The sequence below is a fragment of the Anser cygnoides genome, chromosome 12, assembly GCF_040182565.1.
Source record: "Anser cygnoides isolate HZ-2024a breed goose chromosome 12, Taihu_goose_T2T_genome, whole genome shotgun sequence".
Classification (NCBI taxonomy): Eukaryota; Metazoa; Chordata; class Aves; order Anseriformes; family Anatidae; genus Anser; species Anser cygnoides.
The window spans coordinates 14,554,059-14,576,782 of NC_089884.1; the positions used below are offsets into that span (position 1 = coordinate 14,554,059).

Below are 22,724 nucleotides of genomic sequence, written 5' to 3' on the forward strand. Positions count from 1 at the left end.
TGCTATATACTAAAAAGCACCAAAATGTTCATGCCCAAGTAGTCAGGCCAAGATCCCTTGTGTTGTGACATGAGGTTCAAGGAATACCAACTATCAAGTCCTTGCTATGCCTCTTGGATTCCCTTGGACAGCAGCAAAGCAGTTTTTGAACACATTTTCTGTGCCTTTTAGTAGTACTGTTATTATGATGTAGGTTTTTTGTTGAGCTTTTTCAGTTTGGGTTTGTTTTTTTGTCTTTTTTTTTTTTGTTTTAGTCTTTTATTTCACCCTCTAAATTTTAGGCAAGCTCACTGTTTGCTGTCTTTGTTTCTTTCTTTTAAAATGTCTTTATGAATTATCCTTTTCATTGCTGAGCTAACCGAAAGAGGAATGGCACATATGACTTACTTTTCTACTATCTTTCTACCATCTTCCTTTTACCGGGGGTAGCTTTTCTGCTGGTAAGTCATTTCTGCTGTAGGCCTCTGAGCACGTAGGCCTTTTGGTCTTTACAGATGTAAACACCACATTCCTCAGTGTTTGCCAGTTTGCTGTTATTTATGTCTTTGGTTATCAAATGTGTGTCATTTTTGTAACCTTTACTTTATTATTTCTTCTCATGATATCACACACACATTTCCATACTCAGTTCAGACCAATCTTAATATTTCTGTTATGAACCTCTGCACTGTTCTGACAGTTGGGAATATCTTCACTCTTCATAAACACCTTTTACTCTTATTCTTCTCCAAGTAAAGCCTGCTAAGCACATAATTCCTATTCCTTCTGCTGTGCAAGCCCTGGTTCTTTAGATAAGTCTTTCAGCTGATGAATCAAGTCATGTATGTTAGTTCTTTCTTTTGTTGCCTCCTTTTGGGAGATCAGGACTATTCATACTGGAAAACAAAGTAAACTAAGCTCTTTGCCTTTGTAAGGCTGTTTAAATATTAACAGCAAATTTCTGTTTTCTTATTGAGTGTCTGGTACCATTTGCACTGAGAAACAAGAGGAACCATGATACTGTGGAGCCCCTTGGCATTGCTTTCCAGTTGATGCTCTGCAAATAACCAACTCAATATGATGTATTTCCAAGTAGTGTGCTGTTAGGAAGGCAATCCAGCTCTGTCTCTACAAAGAATGACTTGACAGCAGGGCATTTACAGATTACCGTCAGTTCAGGACCATGATCATGTACATCCTCTTGACCGAATTCTACTTGTCATCATCCAGGGAAAATCCAAGAAATAGCAGAACCAACTACAAGTCTGAAACTGCCAGTAAAATGCCAGCATGCTTATTTCTATAAAAGGTACAATGCTATGTGCTACTTCCCTTCATGTGTTTCATATCAAAAACGATCTGGACAAGAAAAAGGAATTTGTTACAGTTGAAACTACTGATGAAAGCAGTACTGTGCCTTTTTCATGCTTATATATGAGAAGAAAAAAAAAACACTAAAAAGTCCACTTTGTTACCATTGTAGAGAATTTTTTTTCATGTGTATAATCAGTATCCTAGGTAAATATTCTTTACTTCTTTCCAAACAAGCATCAGAACTAAACTATATTGAACAGCAGAAATTAGAGTATCAGTAGCTTTATCTTTGTTTAAGACTCCTTGAGGGCTTGCACTGGCAACTTGACAAAAACCATGAATTAGACATGAGTACGCAGACTTGTTATTTAAAAGAAATGATCCTTTCCAGAAATCTAGTATTTGCTTAAACATCTTTTATTTGGTTGAACAGAATTCTCTGTTTGCCTCCGATCCTTGCCATTTAAGTAGTGTTTGTATTGGCTCAAATATCCCCAAACATGATTGTGCTGAGCTAGACACACCACTAGAAAAGCAGCTTTGTCCCAAAGATGTGCATTCTTAGCAAATAAGGATAATGCACAACAGGAGAAAAAGCAGTATGTGAAACAAACGTTTAATATAGTAAGCAACTGTATCATATACTGTCTACTGATTAAGCACTGCTGTTTGTAGTAGCGATACATGTTTCACAGCTGAGGCAAGTTTAAAAGAAAGATGTGATGACAACCAAAGTATTGGCACAGGTCTGCACTGTAGGCAGAGGCCCATGCAGTAATTGCCCCATTGTTACTGTTTTTCATTCGGGGATTTACCAAATTCAGAATATGTTAACACAATCTTCACCATTCATATCTTTCAGAAACTTGCTATTTTAATCTCTACTGCCTCACAAGATTTTCAACAATAAGAATTACCCCAAGATCCAGAATCTAACCTTGATGAAAATGAGAGTAGTGGAACATAGACACTTGCGGAAGCCTCTTAGACAAGAAAGAAGATAAAAGATGTAGTGAGTAAGATGCCTATTATCACATACATAAACAAACAATATTTTGATTTATAGCAATTATTTTAATCATATTCCTTGTTATTGAATGTACAAACAACATCTGTTCATTTTTTTCCTGCAGACATCACTGTGACATCTCTTCCTGAATTCCCAAAAATTTTCTTTGTCTTTGGAAAATATTGTAATATGATCTGTGACATTTCTTTTTCAGTGCCCCGCAAACATCACACACCTGACCAGGTATTCAGCTTTAAATTAGTTATATTCATATGCGCAATCTGAATTCATGCCTAAGGCCAGGAAGGAATCGAGATCACTATTGAGAAGTGAGGCCTGAAACCTACACAAGCCTATGCATTGATAAAACCTAACATTTACACCAGTGTAAGGAACATACGAAGATTAGGATGGTAAATTTTGCATTAGTTTGCCACAAGCAGTTATATTCCATAAAGTTCAATTTTGGAACAGCACACATGTTCAACTTTAAGTTTCATTAGAGAATACATATGCTGTGTGTTTTTTTCAAGAAGCTGCCAAGGATTTTTCCCCCAGTAATACTCTCTGTAGTACAAAGTTTTCCAGTGCTTCTTGGCACAAGATTTACCCTCCTAATTTTTTCAGCATTGGTAGGAATCCTCACCCTTGTTTAAATGTGACTTTATTTTGAAAAAGCAGCGCAAAAAATAGCATTACACAACACTGATATGCTCTTTCTTCACTGTCTGTGGAGCAAAATAATTGTCTTTTACTTTAGACAAATATCAGCCCTTAAAGCTCAGCTCAGGAGGTAAAAAAGCAAGCTTAATCCTTTCCTTCTCAAGAATACTTTGACGTCTAGTTGAAATCAGTCATACCTGTACAATGTATTCTGCTTTTAGCACAGGTGTGACTGACCTGTAATAATACATGTTGCAGCTGACCTGAATGGGGGACAGTCATAAACATATATTTTCCGAAGAGCTCAGTGTGCACTGGAAAGAGGCTGCCCCTGTGTTAATTTATTATTATTATTATTATTATTATTATTATTATTATTATTATTATTATAGTAACACAGGGTTTTTAAATAACATTTCTTCAGAATAGAACTTTACATCTACAAGATCCCATAAATATCTCAGACATTCAGTTCAATTCATAGCCCTTTTTTGTTAAATCTGCCAGAGGAGGGTTCCATTTCTCATCTGCCTGGAGAAGATACTGGTTTCTTACCTTTAACAAAGATTTTTTTTTTAATCCATTGTTAGGTTCATGCATTTTAGAAAGCCCCCTCCCAACTAAATACAACACTTTTTAAACTCAAGCTGTAAATATAAGCACAGACACATAGTCCCATAACAGTCTGACATGCATTTGAACCCAGGCTGCAAAGTTACTTTCCCTTCCTTCTCCTTTCTCCTGCTTCCTCAGCACTTCACATTCACTTCTGTATTGTTCCCCATGCTGCTTCTCGCTAGCATCAGGACAGAAAACAAGACCTGAGGTCAGTTCCTCAGTCTCCTTCAAGCTGAGTTTGTTTATGGTGCAGAACAGGGCCTGAAAGAAGGGCAGGGGGCAATTGGACAGTGCAGGTGCACAATGCAGGCTTACATGGATATCGATCTAGAACATGAGAGCCTAACCATCTGCCATGGTAGGATATCTGCAATTAATAGATCCTGTCACTGTCATCTCTCCTATCTTCAAGAATTTAATCTGTATAAAGGAGATCATATTGTTCTTTTGGCTCAAGTTTTGCTAAAGCGAATCATTTACTGCTTGTAAATGATCCACATAATCAAGCTTCACAGTAAGTTGTGAGCACCTAATGACTAATAAGCCTGCAATGATCTCAAGTTCTGAGCAGCCTGCAATATAGACAGTGTAAGGACATGCACAGACCAGGGAAAATAAGTTTGAGAAGTTGTATATAAAATAAGCCAACATTCCTCTTAAGCAGGGAAAAAAACAGCATGATCGTGTCAGTAGTAATTCCGTCATTATGTCTGTAACAACACAAATTATTTAGGACTGAATGGACTATATGTTACTGATCTGGAAAAGTTATAAACAATTTGAAGTTTTAAGTAGAAGGTGGTAGAGAACTTGATTAATACATTCTGTAATCTAGTCCTATTATACTCGTCTTCCACTTTTAAGGTTGATTTTTGGATTTCCCAATCTAACCCTAGTGTTTGGCCCAGTGTAGCAGGTACTCTTAAACAGTAGTTCTACTCAAAAAATAAATTTAAAATAGAAACATTTTAACTTGAAATACTCATTCTCCATATTTAGAATCACACAGTATGTTTTCTTTAGGAAGAAAAATAAATATTGTTGATTTGTGTACCAGTTATGGAGAGATCTGCAGATCTATGCCATCATATCAGGTGAAGTGCAAGAAACAGATCATTTTTTGGTGTTCTAATCAACAAGTTTCCTTACTAAATTTTAGCAGTAATGAAAATTAATATTTGCAGACTTGTATGTACCAGTGAAACCAAAGAACTTCAGAACTTCTACTTCTAGTAAACGCTTGGGGGAACACACACACACCAGTTTAAAAACAACAACAACACAAACAAAAACTAGGCTTGTATTCTAATCTGATTTCACTCGCCTTTGGGACCACCAAGAATTTACTGTCCTGGAAAACCATATCTATAAAATAGTTTTACAATACAGACGCATAATGCATGCCCACCTTCTTGGTCTTTGAATCTTTCAGTGCTACAGGCTATGAGATGTTAGTACTCTGACAGGACCTAGAGATTATACTTTCTACAAAAACACCCATTTAATGATTTAAATGATTTTTAAAATTTGCTAAGATCCAATAAATCCATAGAATACGTTCACTCCATCATAAAGTGTGGATGACTTTTACAATTCAGTCCTTCAGTTGCTAAGTTCTTCATTCCAGTCAAGACAGCAAAAGAAACCCAAAGATGCTGAATGGTAAAATACTTGCTGAGTCAAAGAGAATTTTGTTAGAATCAACAAGTGAGAAATTCTTAGCAAGAATGCTGGGACTTAAGATACTGGGAGTTTTACGTGAGATTTACTCAAAGTTGTTGCTTCAGATTGAACCACTGTAGAATTTTGAAATTGGAGGTACAGCTAAGTGTAGGAGGAATATATGAGAAAAAGTTTAAATATGATCTATGTTGTGATGAAAACTGAGTAGGTTGAACCCTCAGGGACAGCTTATGTCTTGCACAAGTTCTCATAAGTTTCAGCAACTTCCCAGCACATGTTGCATGAACGATACAGCCTGACATTTTTTGCTGTGCAGAGAAACTTTGTGCTCTGAGGTAAAAAGCTAAAAAGTTTAACAAGGTGGTTTTGATCTGCAGGCAAGATACTTTTCAGATGAAGTGAGGATTTGGAAAAAGACAAAGCAGAAGTTCAGCATGCTGCTATTTAAAGGCTAGCATGTCTTTTAAGACTGTAAGAATGGCTAGGGCATAGTGACATACCTGCCAAAGAAAGCAAAAGAAATCTTTTTTGTCACGTGGCATGAGTCAAACAGGAGCATTTAAGGTTCTAGCACACACATAATGAAAAGGCTTAGGGACCATTGTTCTTCTATTTAATAAGCAATCCCATCCAGTGTCACACATTGTTTAGTGTCCCAGTTCATCTGGGAGTCATGGAAGTTGCTAAGAAATACAGGGCATAGGAAATTTGCTAGCTTAAAGTTACTTCTAAGAAGAAAAAACACTGCTACTATTACATCCAACTGACTCCTGACAGAAGTGAATCCACTTCTGGAGCACAAGTGTATCCAGAAGAATTGAAACTGGTGTCCATTAGTCATTTAGTAACTTACTGAGGGACATGCTGGTTTTTATCTGATCTCATTAAGGTTTCATTTACTCATTTTCAGTGCTAAATTGTACAACCAGTGAAGGATGGAAAAACATCTGACTGATCACATTTGTTGAGACTTCAATTTTTCCTCTAGGAAACAGTTCGAGAGTTCCTCTTTAGTGGGTATTTTAAAAATGTACTGAAGAGGGTATTTTGTAACAGATTTTAAGAGCTGTTTTAAAGGTCTCTTTTCCTCTTTATTCTATATTACAGCTATTTGGGTCTGAAAGACATATACTACCACTAAAAGATGCATCTATAAAACAGTTTTAGATATGAGATGCATGGTGTATAGACTACCTACTTATTTCCTATTCTTTAAATCCAGATTATCACATTAAAATAAGATATGAGTAGGAAAAATGACTACAGTTAGGAACCAAATTAAAAAGATCCAGATTTTACCAAGGTTGTTTAAGTAATGTTAAAACAAACAAAACTAACAGGAATAACAAAATGAGCTGTTCAGATCTGAGTTTGGACTATCAGTGCCTGTAAAAATAAATGTCTGTTATGTTTGGCTGATGCCACTTTCCCAGGAGATAAACAACCTACAAATGCATCTAAATTATGCACAGACACTTGCTCTCCCATCCCTTGGGCATGCTAAGTTAAAAAGTATTGCCTGGTGATTCTTGTAAGAACATAGTTCCCTTCTGGACAGAGGGACAGAGGCAATTGGGAATGATTAATCATGGGAAACTGGTTTAATCAGCAGCATCGTGAGTAGCATTGTGTGACAGGCTTTGTCTGTGTCATTGCAAAAAATAAAATCATAGGAAAATTAAGGTTGGAGGGACTGGGGAAGGTTATTCTAATCCTTCTGCTCAGACCATAAGTAGCATCAAAATTAGATCAGGACAATTATCTTGATAGTTCTCTTAATGAAATGGTCAAGATCAATGATCGAAGAATAAAAAATGACCCAATCTTACAGTCTCCTGTTCCATGAAAACTTCACATCTCAGGATTTTTGGTCACAGGGGTTAGCATCAAACACAAACATAGGTTAAACTTCTATCATGGAATGCTCTATATGCATAAACCTTGGAAGCCAAAGTGCTGATACTTCACATCACAATGCTGGTCCATCCTCAGATTAACATCCTCTCTTCCCACCAATCCCCTCAATGTAGGAAAGATTATAGCCAATAATGCACGATTCCAATTTCAAGCTTGAGTTTTACAGGGCTGTTCAGCGTCTGAAACTTCAAATGACTGCAATAGCAGACAATTTTAATAAAATTCCACCATTACATTTAATCCCCCTTTTAGGGGGGATTAACAGTGAATGAAGTGCATTTTGAGCAGGGGTCAGTGAACTAACCTGTCATGTTTTAAGCTTCAAATTATATTTTAGAGCTATTTGTGGACATGTTAGAAAGAAAGGAGAAGCTTGCCAAAGACTGCCTTGTCATAGGACTTTGAGAAAATAGATGTGCTAGGACAACGTTTTAACGAATATGCTATAAACAGCTTGAGATGCTTTAAATGTTGCTACCATGCTAGGTTTTAAATATGTTACTAGAATAACAAACACTCCAAAGAGTTTCTTCATGGTATGGTGGAAGTCATTTGGCTATCAGTGTTTGGCAGCTGAAAGCGAAGAAGCCAGAGAATTCAAATTACAAGCTGAAGAAGTGGTAGAAAATGAATACTGCTATCACGTGACATAAAAACAATTTTTCTACTGAAAGCAAAAAGTATCTGAGCTTTCATGTGGCAGATAAGTTGGCCTCATGATTTCCTGTTAAAAGATATAGCATTATGAGGGAATGTGAACTCTTCTACTTGAGCCTCATCCTAGCATAGCTTGTGAAAAAAGCTTTGCTGTGTTTGCAGGCTGCAAAGATGCCTTGATTAGCTGGGGAAAACAATTCTCTCAAAGCTTCTACCTTCCTGTCTTAGATATTACCTCATTATGGCAAGCTGCTAAACAGTACTGATTTTTTTCTTCTGTGCTCACAGAAGATGACTGTTCTCAGATAACACGGGTTATCAATTTTCAAAATTTTAGTTCTGTTCAAATGTTTGTTTAACTTCTGTTTTTATTTTCTTTGGAGAGTCAATTTCTTGATGTCTGTGTAACCTTGTATAGAATATAGGATTACATTATTATCAGCGATAGCCTAGCCAATCTGCTAAACTAGGAATTCAGCCTAACATTGTTCAAAACTTGAATCTGAGGACTAGAACTTGGATGTTTCTGACTGGATCTGTGATCTGCAATTTAAATTGCAAATGGGAGCCGATGGGGGACAACTCCCCTGAGCCAGAGCTTTGAGTCTAGCAAGAGCCGTAGCCGTGGTTTCCCTATAATGTGCTCTGTTGTTCACTCAGTAACAGACCTCAAAACATGCCAAGGACCAGAACTCTGTATGGGGATATTTCGCTATACCAGTATGAAGTACATCCAGCTAATACAGAGGGGAACCAATGCAGCAGAGCTGTAGCAATAGTTTGAGCAATGATGCGGTCAGATACCACAAAATGTGGTAAATACGTAGCTACTCAAAAGACAGGAAAACAGCAATCATGATAAAAGTAGTCACATGTAAGTTGCTGTGGGGGGAAAAAAAAGCAGATTTTAAAGAGGTACTGTTCAATACCATTGAGGACTAAATGAATCCTACACAGGCATGACTCAAAACACAAAGCTGACAAGAAAACTAGCATACAAAATTAAAAGCATCTTTCATGCAGTGCAGAATAACGGCATATTCAAACAATATTTGACCTTTACTGGTTTAAGTACAGACTAGGACACACAGCAAAGCAAGGTACAAAGATCTACTAGACAGGGGACAGTCAATGGTTTACAGATGACAAGGTAATTGTATCGCACCAGGACCTCTATGACCATGGAGCATCTGGAGTAATTGAAGAAAGAATGACAGTGACCTTTGGAATGAAGTCTTCTAAATGCTGGAGTACAGACTGGCACTGAGGGGAAAAACAAAAAGACAGTGATCATGTCTGAGATTCCCATGAACTAAACTAAATGCAAATTAAAAAAAAAAAAAGGAAAAAAAAGAAAAAAAAATGTTGACAGTTTAAGTATAGACAGCCAAACTAGATTCCTTTTTACACAGTAACGGTGAAATCAGCAGGGTTGAGAAGAGGGATCTGGGACTCCTGCATAGCTTGGTTTCTCTCATTCTCCTTCTACACACTGCAGTTCAGTCTGCTAAACTCTTACATTTCAGAACTAGTCTGTTCACCTGTTTCAAAGGGAATATAAAACACCTGGATTAAGGGAGGAAAGCAACAGAGACAATGAAAAGTATGGAATGGTTTCTATATAGGACTTCATTGTGTATGAAAGAATGCTTCAGTCTGGAAGTAAGAAATGGTAGATTTGGGGGTTCAATCAAATAAGGGCTATAGAGAGGATGAATGGGATCAGCTATTGGCTATTTCTTCTGACATACAGATGTGGGAAACCAGATGAAGCTAACAGGAGACTAGCAAATAAAAGGAGGTTATTCTTCACACAGTGTATAAAAGCTGCAGAACTTCTTGCTGCTGTGTGTTGTTGATGCTAAAAGTACACGAGTTCAAGCATAGACTTTGCAAGTCTACAGAGGAGTTGACCACAAAGCTTTTAAATGCACAAAAACCATATGTGGTTCAGGAAATTTCTCAGCTCTAATCAGCTAAAAGCAAGAGAGTGTGGGACAAGTATAGTCAAATTTGGCTTGTTCTTAGAGGCTTCCCTGCGTACCTCCTTTTTGCTGCTGTCCGAGAAAAAGCACTGGGCTAAAAGGACTTTTTGATCTAACTCAACACTAGAACATAATACGCATGCCTAAATCCAGATCATGTTATTAGGCTAAAGTCAAATATGAGGTCAGATGACTTTGGAGTCTAATAGAGCCTTACATTCTATTAAAATCTATGAATAATTAGATTTTTAACCAAGAAAATCCCCTTTGTTCTACTGATCATAACTCTAAGTGAATAGTTTTATTATAAGTGCCAGCACGCCAGCACTTTCTGCCAGTGAAAACACTGGAAAAGCCATCGTTATTCACAGACATTTCTAATATTAAATGAAAGTCCTATAGGGGCAACAGATAACATTGCAGAATGATAGCAAGTTGCCAGTGCCTAAACATGGCATATTTTACATGTTTTCCATTCAATATATGATGTGTAAGCTTAGTAAATAGCTGTAACTGTAGCTGTGTGTAGCATCTCAGAATCAATCCTTGCTGCTTTTTATTTCAGAATAAGAATTCTTGGACAAGATCATTCTGAACAGTAGCACAGTACAATGCGCTAGCTTCTCTCTGGCCGTGCAGAACAACATGCCAGGTATGTTAATTACTAAGTGACTTAGGGCTTACGTATTGCTCTACAAGTGTCTAACACACCTATGGCAGCTGCTACAGGGCAGGAGAAAATTATTGTGTTTCTCATAAAATGAGTACAGTCTTTATACTTTCAGCACAGTTGACCAGATTCCTGACAAAAGGCCACAAAACCAGGGCTTTGTATCACACTAGAGGTAATGGCTCAACGCTTAATGTATTAAAGGAGTTAAAGCTCTTAAGCTGTTCAGATCTGCTGAGCAGGGTTGTTTCACAACATGAGAGAACACAGTTTGGACTGCTTTTCAAAAAGACAAGGAACATGCTAATGTAAATTACACTAAAGACAGTATTGTTTGAATCATTGCTAAACTTTCCAAGGTTGTTGCTTCAGAGACATAGAAAATTAAATAAGATGCCAAGTTATTTTCATGGCAGGACTGACCTTGTGTTAGTTACATATTACACAATTGGAAATGGTCATGTAGTTCAAAACAGCACTAAGAGCTAGAATTTTAAGAATATATAGAAAAAACATCTGCAAGATAGAAACAACTAGGAAGCTTATCTAGAAAATGTTATCTACAGTATTGAAATTTAAGTTGCAATCATCTAACCTTTTCATGCCAGTTAGTTTTACAGGTCTCAGGCTTGAACTTGTACATTGTCTGCCCTGTTTACAGACACTGGCTACACCCCCCGCATCTGCAGTAGTAGGCAATGAAACAATAAATGGTTCTTCAGTGCCACCCTCTGTTGAAAATACGTAACTACATGGACAGATCCCTTTACAAAAAAGTATGCTGTAGGAAATAATATATACCTAGCCTGCATGCAGAACAACAGCTACCGTCTGTTGCTGCAGCACATGTACGGCACAAAATACAGCATTTTTTTTAATCAACTAAGATGATCTGAGGACTTTAATTGCATTGCTGAATTTCAGAGACACGAATGTTACAGTAATACAACATTTACACGAAACCCCAAACAAGGTAGAAATTACAGTACATTTAGATAGAGAAAAATCAAGTAACTTTTGGTAGCAAGTCATCTAAGCAGTATTTGTTATCGGTAATTTATTACTCATAAAAGGAGGAGTGTGTAAACAATGCATTTGCATTTGATTTACTCAGTAGCAATTGTGGTGCTATATACGCTGAGATAGATAAGGATTTTGGATAGCAACATTGTACGTACATAGCAGCTTAGTGACTGCTGATGTAAACACAGACCAAAGTCTTACCTTTGAGTACAGCAAAACCATACTTTTACTGTCTGAGAGCTTGTACTCTGAAAAATAGAAAATTAAAGAATATACATTCATAATATTGAGAAAAGATACTCTAAGTTTTTCCAAAATCTCTACATAATTGTTACTCATATTTCTGCTTGTATTCAGACTTATAAATATAGACCCTCACTACCTCCTTAATTAGGGCCTCTACTCTCATGAGCCTAGTATGTCTGGTTGCACAAGGATAATATTTCAGCATTTAATCTGATAGTTTCACAATCGCTGGCAACATATTCAGATTGTTCATGATTGTTCTGTTATAGTAAGAAAGGTACTAATATGTAAGCATGTAAGCATGTGTAAGTACTAATATGTAAGAATGCACGTACAGTGTGCCTCTATAACCACTCCTCTTATCATGAGCTCTACAACAGTTTTCCTGAATGCAATGCACAGGAATTCTTTTCTCTGGCCAGTTGTATTAAACCATTGTTATTTGCTACTGAGCTGGGTAGGAGTTATTTTGTAATATCATTATTAGAAGACCAGTTAACAACACAGCACAGAATGTTACAAATTCTCTATTTATAGTGCAAGGTACACATCTTTCATTACATTCTGGAGCTGATCCCAAGGTAGCTCTTCATTAAGGTATTTTGCCTGGTGATGAAGAAGCACTGAGAGTGTTCTCATTTGTACTTGCTGCATCATGGGCTGCTATTGCAAACACTGTTTGCAAGAGCCTAGAAATGTTTAATAAGTGTCTTTTCCTGCATTACACTTTCCTTTATAGTAATTACAGAGTGGAGACATGCTGCGCACCATAGGATCCCATTTATATAGGAGACCCTCCTGTAATCAGGAAAGCAACATGTAAATCAACTTTACACTGGCAAACCACATCAATTTACCCTAGCTTAGAGAATGGAGTAGCCCATAATTTTCTGATCAAGGTGTCATGTGACTTTCACACTGTCATTTATAACACCATTGAACTGCATTTGCTGTAGGACAGCTGTATCTATCCTGCAAATGCTATCTTCTTTCAGTGGCTGAAGAACAAAGGGGTTTAGACTAGGAACTTCCTTCAGAATCATCAGGCAAACAAGGTTGCTGACATTGGTTTCCATCCTCTCAGCAGAAACGTGATACTTGCTATTCTTTCACCAGCAATTGCTTTATAGCCAAACATCCAGTGGATCTTTCTGAAGACGACACTTGGAAAGAATTTTAAAAGCATTTTTGGGACTGTTCTTCATACAAGTTATGCATAATATGTATTTCCCATGCATCAGCTATTCTGTAAATTGTTACAGACATGATCTTAATGCATGGAAGGGTGGATGTGCTTAGAGCAGAGGATGTTAACCCAAAGACTCAGCATCTTGGAGTGAAATTCTGATTCTTAGTATAAGTATGCAAAAGCTGGAAGTATCAATTATCATTTCAGTGTAGCAGCTCAAACACATTAGCTGTCTAAAAATGCCCAGTGGTAGTGCAAACTACAGACTATCCACCAGAGGGAAGCTCATGTGTATGAAGAAACATAACGTGGGCAAATGAAACACCTCCCTTGTACTTAAACCACAGCAAATTAAATTCAGAATGTTTCTTAGCAATAGCACAGACTTTCTCAATTTTTGAATGTTTTCAGAAATTATATGCCAATCTAAGGGTAACACACTTAACAGAAAGTTTCTCATGTTCATGACTGCACTATTGCATTACATATGGAAAGCATATATAATATGCATGTACACAAAACTTACATATTTAGACTTTTATCTTTTAAACACAGAAATGCAGCCTAACTTCATTACTGTTAATACAATTAGACCAGTGTTTATGAGGGCAGAAGTCCAGGGGCATGTTTATACATTAAAAACTCTACCACACTTGGTCACTAGGATGACTGAGATACTGACTTGTTTAATCACTGTTGTGTTCAGCATGTTATTGAACATACTACATTGCTAATGGAAATACCTGTTAAATTTCCTATAAAGTTTGTGTCCTACTAAGGTAAATTCAACAAATAGCAGTCACTTTTAGAGATCATTAAAGATGTCCTAAAATGAGTCTGAACTTTTTGTAGTGACCCAACAACCACATAGAGCGCTTCAAAAACACGGTCCTTAGCTAATGCTAATGTTATCTCCAATACCTTTATTATTAAATCTATAAGCCTGTCTTCAGAATGTTACTCAGGCAATCTCAGCATTTCAACACCTGTCTGGGATCTGTTTGGAAAGAGAAATCCCACGCTATTCCTGCAATGCTGAGATTCATCTGGTTTCTTTTTTAAATGAAAGATACAGCCTGAGGCAGAGACCATCTGGCAAGCAAGCTTCAACTGAAGTGGGGGAAATATGTTTCTGAAAAATATAAGGACAGGTGCTTCAAAGTACAACCAGATCCATATGTCACTGGATTAGAACTATACCGATTCTGATACAACCTATTTTTATAGACAATTGCTTTTTGCCACCAAAAGTAAAGTTTTGAAGAAGAAAATCTTACAGAGGTACTGAGCAACTCTCCTTGATTTTTTTTTTTTTAAGTATCTGCAATGTATTTCAATCTGGATATACCACTGGCAATAAGTAAATAAAAAGCCCCCCCAAAGAATGTGTACGAAGGTGATTTCATTAGAAGAAGAGACACTGCCCACCACTTCCTTTTATTAGTGGATTTTCAGAAATTCCCTTTAGAATATACACAATTGATTTGGGTTTTCCCCTACCCAATTGGTACTACATGCAGTAAAAAAATTAAAGGAACTGGAATCATATGATGAAACCCAAATTAAAATATCAATTACACAAAGAGCGTTTTGAAAAAAATATTCTTGACTTCAGTGGAGTTATTCTGGATTTGCAGTTGATCTCATTATACTCTTACGAGATCAAAAACAGCTAAGCCGATTTGGGGTTGGGAGGAGGTGTTGCAATCCTTTTCCCATTTTGGAAGATACTTCTTAATGTTATGCACTACATTTGCCAGGTTTGTAAAAATCTACCTCAACATTTAATGAAATAATCTGTATCACAATTTAAAATTTAATAGATTGTGCTATGCATACTTCATTTTTTCTGTGCTTATTTTACATAAAATACTCTTCTAGTTTCACTTCTGTGACTCTTGCCCATTTTTGTTGGTGCTGCTGTTTTGGTTCCTCCTTTAATTATTTGGAACCAGACTTAAAAATAAGATGTTCTGACACTCGAGTAAGACAGTATTTCCATAATCTGTGGCCAGACAAAGATTTATTTATTTATTTATTTATTTTTAAGAACTTTTGATTCACACAGGATTTGAATACTGCACTAACTACCGAGTTTCCTAGGAGATAAAGTCATAGCCCATTGCTGGCGCAGTAGGACAACCTAATCATATATTTTCTGAGACACAGACCATTTCCTCCTAACATTACACCCAGACTATTCTGGTGGTGGTTGTTTAGCTAAAGAACTGCATTTTCCCAGAGCACTGAGTGACATTGGTAGTAGGGTGATGGTTGGACCAGATGATCATGAAGGTCTTTTCCAACCTTAATGATTCTATGATTAGAATTACAGCTCCGTCCCACTTCATTGTACATGTACAATCTCACTACAAAAGCTGATTTCCTCTATGTCAGCGTACTTCCAAAGCATGATCAAGATCAACTGTTTTCTGCTGAATTAAAAAAAAAAAATGATTACATGAAGGTAGACGGTATAATAATGTTTCATGCTCTAAAATGCTATTTCATGTCAAACATTTAATGCACATTTTTGGTTTATCTGCCACCCTTCAGTCTTTTTGTCTTAAAATAGAATGTTGACATATTCACAGAAACAAAAGTAAAGTAGCAAAAGGACAATTTTTTCCTCCTCATAGCTGTTGGTTAGACCAGTAGCTTTAACCAAGTAGCAGGCTTCTTAAAATAGGGAGACTTTTGAAAGACCACCTCCATGCTTTAAAATCTGCTGTGATGCATGTATAATTAAGAGCAAAGTCAGGGACAACACTATTTTTATTTGTGCTCTGCATGCAAAAAGACATACTGTTTTCCTAAACAGGAGGAACACATGCGGTCAGACGTTTGTGAGCATTAGGATGTGAGGTCACATGCCATACAAGTCTACAGAATATCAGTTAGGGAAGTTTCTCTCAAGTTGTTTGCTGACAGTTTCAGAATCAAAACTTTCAGAGTGCAAAGCGCCAAGGATATTAGCACCTGAAAAGAACTGAAAAATTTCTGGAATGAGTGAAGCTGAGGAAGTCAGCACCGACTTGACATGGAATGCTGTGAAGTTGGTAGTCTGCATGATACTGAGCTTGTCATTTATTATTGGGACCCCTGGAAATTGCATTGTCATCTGGACTGTTTGTACAAAAATGAAGCAAGTAACTCCTTCAGTCCTGCTGATCTTGAACCTGGCCATTGCAGATATCCTCATACTGATCACTTTGCCAATCTGGATTTACTCCTTTGCTGACTCATGGGTTTTTGGAATCGTGTTCTGCAAAATACTGGTCTTCATGATTTACTGCAGCATGTATGCTAGTATATTTCTAATTACAGCACTGAGCTTGGAGAGACTAATGGCTGTGTTTTACCCTTTCACAATGCAAAGGTACAAAACAAAAGAAAATATTTTTGTAATCATGTTCCTCATTTGGTTCCTGTCCATTGCTTTTGGCGTTACTATTATTCCATTCCAAGAGACAGATGAAATCAACGGTGGACTACAGTGCACATGTCGCAACTACTCTACTACTGGACAGAAAGTGTCATATCTTTTGCTGGAGACTCTTGCAGGTTTTGTAGTTCCTTTTTTAATTATATGCACTTGCTATGTGTGTGTTGCAAAAAGAATAAGACAAATGACTTACCAATCAAAGCAGCGATCAGAAAGGCTCATTACCAGCATAGTGGTGGCATTCTTTTTATGCTGGTTCCCACATCATCTCTTTAACATCCTAGATATTATTTCAGTTCAGATAGAAGACTCTAATGAAATATATTCGGCACTGGAAAAAATTATAGACAAAGGAGAGTACGTCTCCGGAGCACTTGTATTTATCAGTAGCTGTATTAACCCTCTACTTTATGCTTTTGCTGCACGAAAATTCCAGAATCACCTGAGATTTGCCAAGATATCAAAGCTGTTTGAACAGTTGAGTCAGACTGTAACAGAGGAAGACAAGAAAAAGATTTCTTCTGTAACCAAGCAAGAAACTATTACAGCAGGCACAGAGAATCTCTAACAAAGAGCATAGACTTCGTGAGCAATGGGTTTCTGGGGCATTCATTCAGTAGTCCTTTCACCTAGTAGTCAGTTTTGTTTTCCAGGTAGTCCAGGGGATGCTAGAGACAATTCAGGTTGTGTGTGTTACAAAAGAATTGGCAGTGACAACCTTGTTTGGTTCCTAACCTGGTATCCACGTCTCAAAATCAGTTTCACCGGTGCTGAGAAGCAAGATGGATAGAAGCTTAAAGTATAAGGAATACAAAATTTTTATTTTCCATTACAACTATTTGTGATTTCTAGAAAAGGCATTTATGTGGAAAACAAGATTTGGAAATTTAAAACTTAAAAAGTTTGTCTGGAAGAAGATTTGAAATGCTCAAAAAATCCATAAATATAATCCAAAGTTCTAAATGAGCATGCTTAGATTCTTAATATGGATATGAATGGATTTTAAGAATATTTACAATACATAAAAACTTTTTTGTAGATGGAAAACAAAACTTTTTATTCAGGACTTTGTTTAGATTTGAGAATAACAAGGGTTGTTTACACAAACTCATTTACTGAAGTATCTTATGCTAATGCATCTTAAGTAAAATATGAAATGTGACATGCCTTTTCAGAAAAAGGTACAAGAATTCTGTGGTTTATGACAAATAGAGACCTCATGCTATATTTGATTTCAAATATATTGCATATGTTAGTGGAAACTACTGATATATCAAATATACATACTGTGAGTAACCTCAAAAAGTCTGATTTAGTTAAGCTCCCAAGATGTCTATTAAATTATGGATGAATTGGATCAGATCCCAGGGGAAGGGAAGTAGAGATCCTTGATATTTTTGTAACCTGTGAGAAAGTTATGGGAGCAGTACAAAGTGCCTAATATCTTAAGAATTTCATCTTGCGCATAAAAGCATTATTTTGTCTTCTCTTCTAGAATAGTGTATTTCGCTTTTAAGAAACAAAAAACTTAGGGCTTGCAAGGAACTTGTTTTAGTTTTGTGAATGCATGCAAACTCCCTGTGAAAAAAATGCATGGCACCAAGTGTTTGCTTTTGAAGCTTTATTGGTTTTTTGTGTGTGCTTTTTTTTTTAAAAAATTTCAATCATGCTTGACATTTTTATACTTACTTTTGCTTATTTTTAAATCAATGATTTGTAATAAGATGAATATAACTACTGATTACTAAGACTTACTATATTATTATTGTAACATCCTGTACATTGTGTTTTGAACAGTTGCTGATAGCTATTGTAACTCATATTTACAAAGAAAATACAAGAGACTAACTAGAACTTCATTTTCAAGAACTGATTACATAACAACCAAGGATATTTGAGTTGTATTACTTCAGTTTGTAAACTAGAATAAAGACAGGGAAGTAAAAATCCTTACCTGGTAATATTAGAATATTTCTTGAAATTTTGCATAAGTATTTGTTATTCCTGCTTGTTATGAAACCACACCACAGAGGACTTCTCATCAATAGGGCTCCTTTACTGAGGTAAAAGGAAAGAAAACCTTAGCAAGACCTTGTTTACAGCAGAGTAAGAAGCAGATGAAATCCCTTAGAACTATACCCCACCCACTCACTACTTTTTCACCCTAATAATGACTCCTTAATTGCTATATTTAATATGCTAACAGCAAAGTAACAGTATCTCACAATAAAAACAATAACTTTAGTTAACTACTGTATAAAAAAAGCAAAGCTGTATTTCCCAATATGTTCTTGAAATAACAGTCACTCGTTATTCCATAATAGCACCGAACCGATAGAGAGGTAATAAGCACACAAATAATGTAACTGAGCTAGAGTCCTAGGCCACGAGAAACCAAGCACTTTGCAACTTAGAGATGGGAAAAGGCCCAGACAAGCTTCAGTACAAGCTACTTGACTGGAATTTTCTGTCACTCTGTCCTACATCTAGCTATCATCAGTCTTAGGAAACAGGCTAAACCCTTTAGTCATTTGTGTGTGTGCATCGTCTATCTCATGAATGAAGTCATTTCTTTTGGTGCCATTTCCTCTTAAATAAGCCTTCCAGGAGCATTCACTGCATGTTAAATGCCTTATGCCAACTATGCCTTACCCAGGACAAACTAAAAGGAGATCACAACACTATCTACTGCTGTGGGCTTGTTTTTTTAATCATAGGGTATGGAATAATGGGTTAGGGTGGTTGTTTTTTTGTTTGTTTGTTCTTTTTTTTTTTACTTGTCACTCACACAAGTGAACTTTATTGCTCAAGTTGCATCCTCCACAGCATCTGTAAATCTTAAAAAGGGAACAAATAACATCCCCAGATCAGTAAATGCATTCTAGGGAGATGATTAGGTAAGACAGTTCTAAATAGAATGCTGTAACTAGATCCACGAGTCGATGTAGATGTATAAGGTGATGACCTGGCTGACTGCTTCTTTCTTTAACAGATACACAACAGGCCTGTCAATGCAGCAACATTTATCACTCCATCTATACTAACACGCGCTATCACAGAACTACAGGGATTCCAACAGGCCCATTCGGTCAGCAGACATTGGATATTCTTGTCTCCTAAAACACTGAATCCCAGCCAAACCCTAAGACCTGGCATAGATTTGGTCTGAAACACTGCATCTTATGATAGTGATACCTCATGACTCCTGTCAACTACATTACATATCAATGCTGAGGATTATATTGGAAGCTTGATAGAAAATGCTTTCCTTGATTGCTTAAGATAGTTCAAAGCAGTGACTTGGAGTAGTCTCCAAGTATAGCTGGAGTACTGGTAAAATCTTGCAATACTCAGACAGTTCTGGTTCCATCTGTGAAAAATGAGGTTTCATCTCACTTGAGTTCCTCATTGTTTTCTTACTTCCCAATTCTGTGTTTATGAAGTCTGTCTCTGTGGTTTCAGCGTCCAGCTATTTCTCATGACACAGCAAGGGGGAAGGCTGTGCTAAGAGAGGGCCACTTCAGTCACCTGAGTCAAATCACCTCAAATTACCCTGAGGTACAGGGAACATTATGTGGAATCAATGCAACACTGCTCAGAACATTGTGTGCTGGGAGGCACAAAAAGATTCCAGATGCTTTGAGTTTCTCATTTGTTTGTCAAAATTAATAATCTTTTAACATTAATCTCTAACTTGAAAGTCTTACCCAGCCTGAAAATTGGTGTAAACATTCCATGGGTATGCAGCAGGAATTTATTACTTATACTGCAGTAGGATTGTGCTGCATAAAGGGAATTCATTATGTATTAGCAGAATTGAAGGAGACAGTGAAGCATTTTTAATTCATGCATAGCCAATATACAATAAGGGTAAAAAAAATAGCAAAGGAAAATATCAGTCTAACAGGTCTTACTTTTATTGCCTGCTGACATCAAAAGTCTTTTTCTAAGCATTATGGTAAAATAGTTATAGAGGCCTGCATTAAAACAGTGGAGCTTTGTGGATATTCAGAGGCAACTCAATTTAAGAGGTGACACAAGAAATCAAAGATCCTTGTATTCAGGTAGAAATCAGGCAACTGCATTGTACTAAAGAAACAAAATTGTTTCTTTAATGAAATCGGCAGAACACTGACTGGGAAGAAAGAAGTAGAGCAAAAGTTAAGAGACATCTGAAAGACAGATGAGAGTGCAGTTATGGATCTCTGTTAGGATTACTATTAACAGGACTAAAAGAGAAGGAAGTGTATACAGGTCTGGAGTGAAAGGAATTAAGGAACCTGGAAGCTAACAGATGGCATGGAGACTACATAGGTGTGCAAATGTTCTCACATTCAAGAAACTGTCTGATCAATAGTAAATACTTTAGAAGATACAGAATTAGAGAATATTAACAGTGGTGAAGTTTTTCTCTGGCTTTATATCCTACAGCTCTTGTAGGACTACTTTTCCTGCATGTATGAGGAAGGGGGAAAGAATAAGTGAAGGTTTATAATTGATTGGAGTAGGAGAACAAGAGAAATAAGTCAATTTGGATTATAAAAAAGCATATGGTCTTAGAATGAAATTGAGAAGTTCAAGAGTGCACAGCAAGAATAGAGAAGGAATTGAAATAAACATTGTAAGGCAGTTTCAGGTTTTCGTAAATGTTTGTCAGTTCAATTAATCACCAAAATTGTGCATTATCAGAAAATTCCTGTTTGAGCTCCACTGTTTGTTAATAGGTTAAAGAAAAATATCCCAATAAAATACAGTTTGAAGTCATAACCCTGTCTTCTGAGGGAATGAGTAGCTTATGCTGCTCCTGTTAGCATGAAGATTTGGGTGTGACCAGGGCTGCAATGATGGCCTCTAAGATTTCAGAAACTTTACAACACTATTGCTAAGAAAAGTACTAAGAATTCTTGTACTGATAGGTTTAGAGATAATAGACTCCATATCCTGTTTGATTACTTCATGTCTTTTTTTGCCTTAAATCAGTTATTTTAAAAGTCGTGCTGTGGTTTTTAGTAAGAATTCAATATTTTTAACTCTATTCATTTAGGTTAAAATAAATTAAAGATTCAGACTAAAAGAAAGTTATTTTTATGGAATATGCAAAGTTTAAGTGATTTAAGTGATAGAATTAATGCAAAGGATACTCTAAGGTCTTCCAGTATAGATTAAACAGTCACGACTCTCTAAGAATTAGTAAGATTATACTCTTCCAGAACTGCAAAATTTACAATATTCTTAATTTAATAGAAGTCAGCTGCCTGAACTGCATCTTGATTGGAAAAGTGACTGGTCACACCCCAGTTTGGGCTGCAGTTATGTAAATACTAACAAAGCTTACAACTAAATACATCACTGTTACCATTGGCAATTAGCTAGATAATTGTGTTAACTTCATTGAGATATCCAGAAACGTTAAGGTATTTTAATTATGGATGTCCATGAAGTAATATGCCTAGATGGTCTTAAACCAGAGGATTAGTAGTTTGGACTGTCCTTAGTAGAACTTAAAGTGAAAGTTCTAGATTTTTATTTATTTGAATAGCAGACATGTTCACAACATAACATTACATGAAAAATTGAAGGGCTAAATATTTCTTTCAGAGAATTATGAATTTGAACTACCATTTCTGGCCAGTTGTATCACTCAGTAACATGCTAGGTATGCCACCAGAAGAGTAGCAATAGGAAAAGAGCTATCAGAAAATCACTTCTAGTCTTAGACACCTCATATTATGATAAGGGGATGCAATACAGACAATCTACAAACATCTTGCAGGTTTCATATCCTAACTGTACTATATAACTTAAGCTGTTATTGCAATATTAACATTCACTGTAGAATTCCCTATTGAGTTCAGTGAGTAATATTGGAAAATTCAAAGCTGTGGCCATTTTTAAAACATTGTAACTAATGAATTACGTTTATGTCCATTTGATTTTAAAATATAGCCATGAACCTTCAGTGGTGCTGTAGAACAGAGAAGTATTACGTAGTTGAAACTGAAGGAAGCATTTGTCACAGTAATCTTCTTACAACCCTTGTTCTCTCCTGCCACCATGTGGCTCTCGTTTTGAAAGTTGGGGCTAATTTCAATACTCATAAAGTCACTGAAAGAACTAGTTAGGTACTTTGCCCATTGTTTCAGTTATGAACCATATTTTGCAACTCAAGTCTTTGAGGCAGAAAGGCTCACAGAAAGCACAACAGTATATTAAACATCCAAGTCCCATTCATTTCTGAGTGATCGAGTTGTTTCTTCTCTTACTCTTTCAGGAACCCAAGCCTACATTTATTTATGTTAAGCATCGAACAAATTAAGTTGCCTGAG

General features: G+C 36.5%; 1 protein-coding gene and 1 long non-coding RNA gene across 5 annotated transcripts in view; both read left to right on the forward strand.

Moving 5' to 3' along the window:
- Positions 1 to 22,724, forward strand: part of LOC106043098 (uncharacterized) — a 139,629-nt gene that overhangs the window by 93,322 nt on the left and 23,583 nt on the right. For 3 of the 4 annotated variants that reach the window (XR_010834635.1, XR_010834637.1, XR_010834638.1), the window contains exons 6-7: positions 2,156 to 2,305; positions 10,391 to 10,477. This is a non-coding gene — a long non-coding RNA (uncharacterized lncRNA). Of the gene's footprint in view, positions 1 to 2,155; positions 2,310 to 10,390; positions 10,478 to 22,724 lie in introns of all 4 variants that reach the window. The other variant, XR_010834636.1, reaches the window with a different exon arrangement.
- On the forward strand, positions 15,759 to 19,177 carry LOC106043093 (leukotriene B4 receptor 1-like). Its single transcript, XM_013192389.3, has one exon. It carries the CDS (start codon positions 15,959 to 15,961, stop codon positions 16,964 to 16,966), a length of 1,008 nt encoding a protein of 335 aa, XP_013047843.1. The 5' UTR covers positions 15,759 to 15,958; the 3' UTR covers positions 16,967 to 19,177.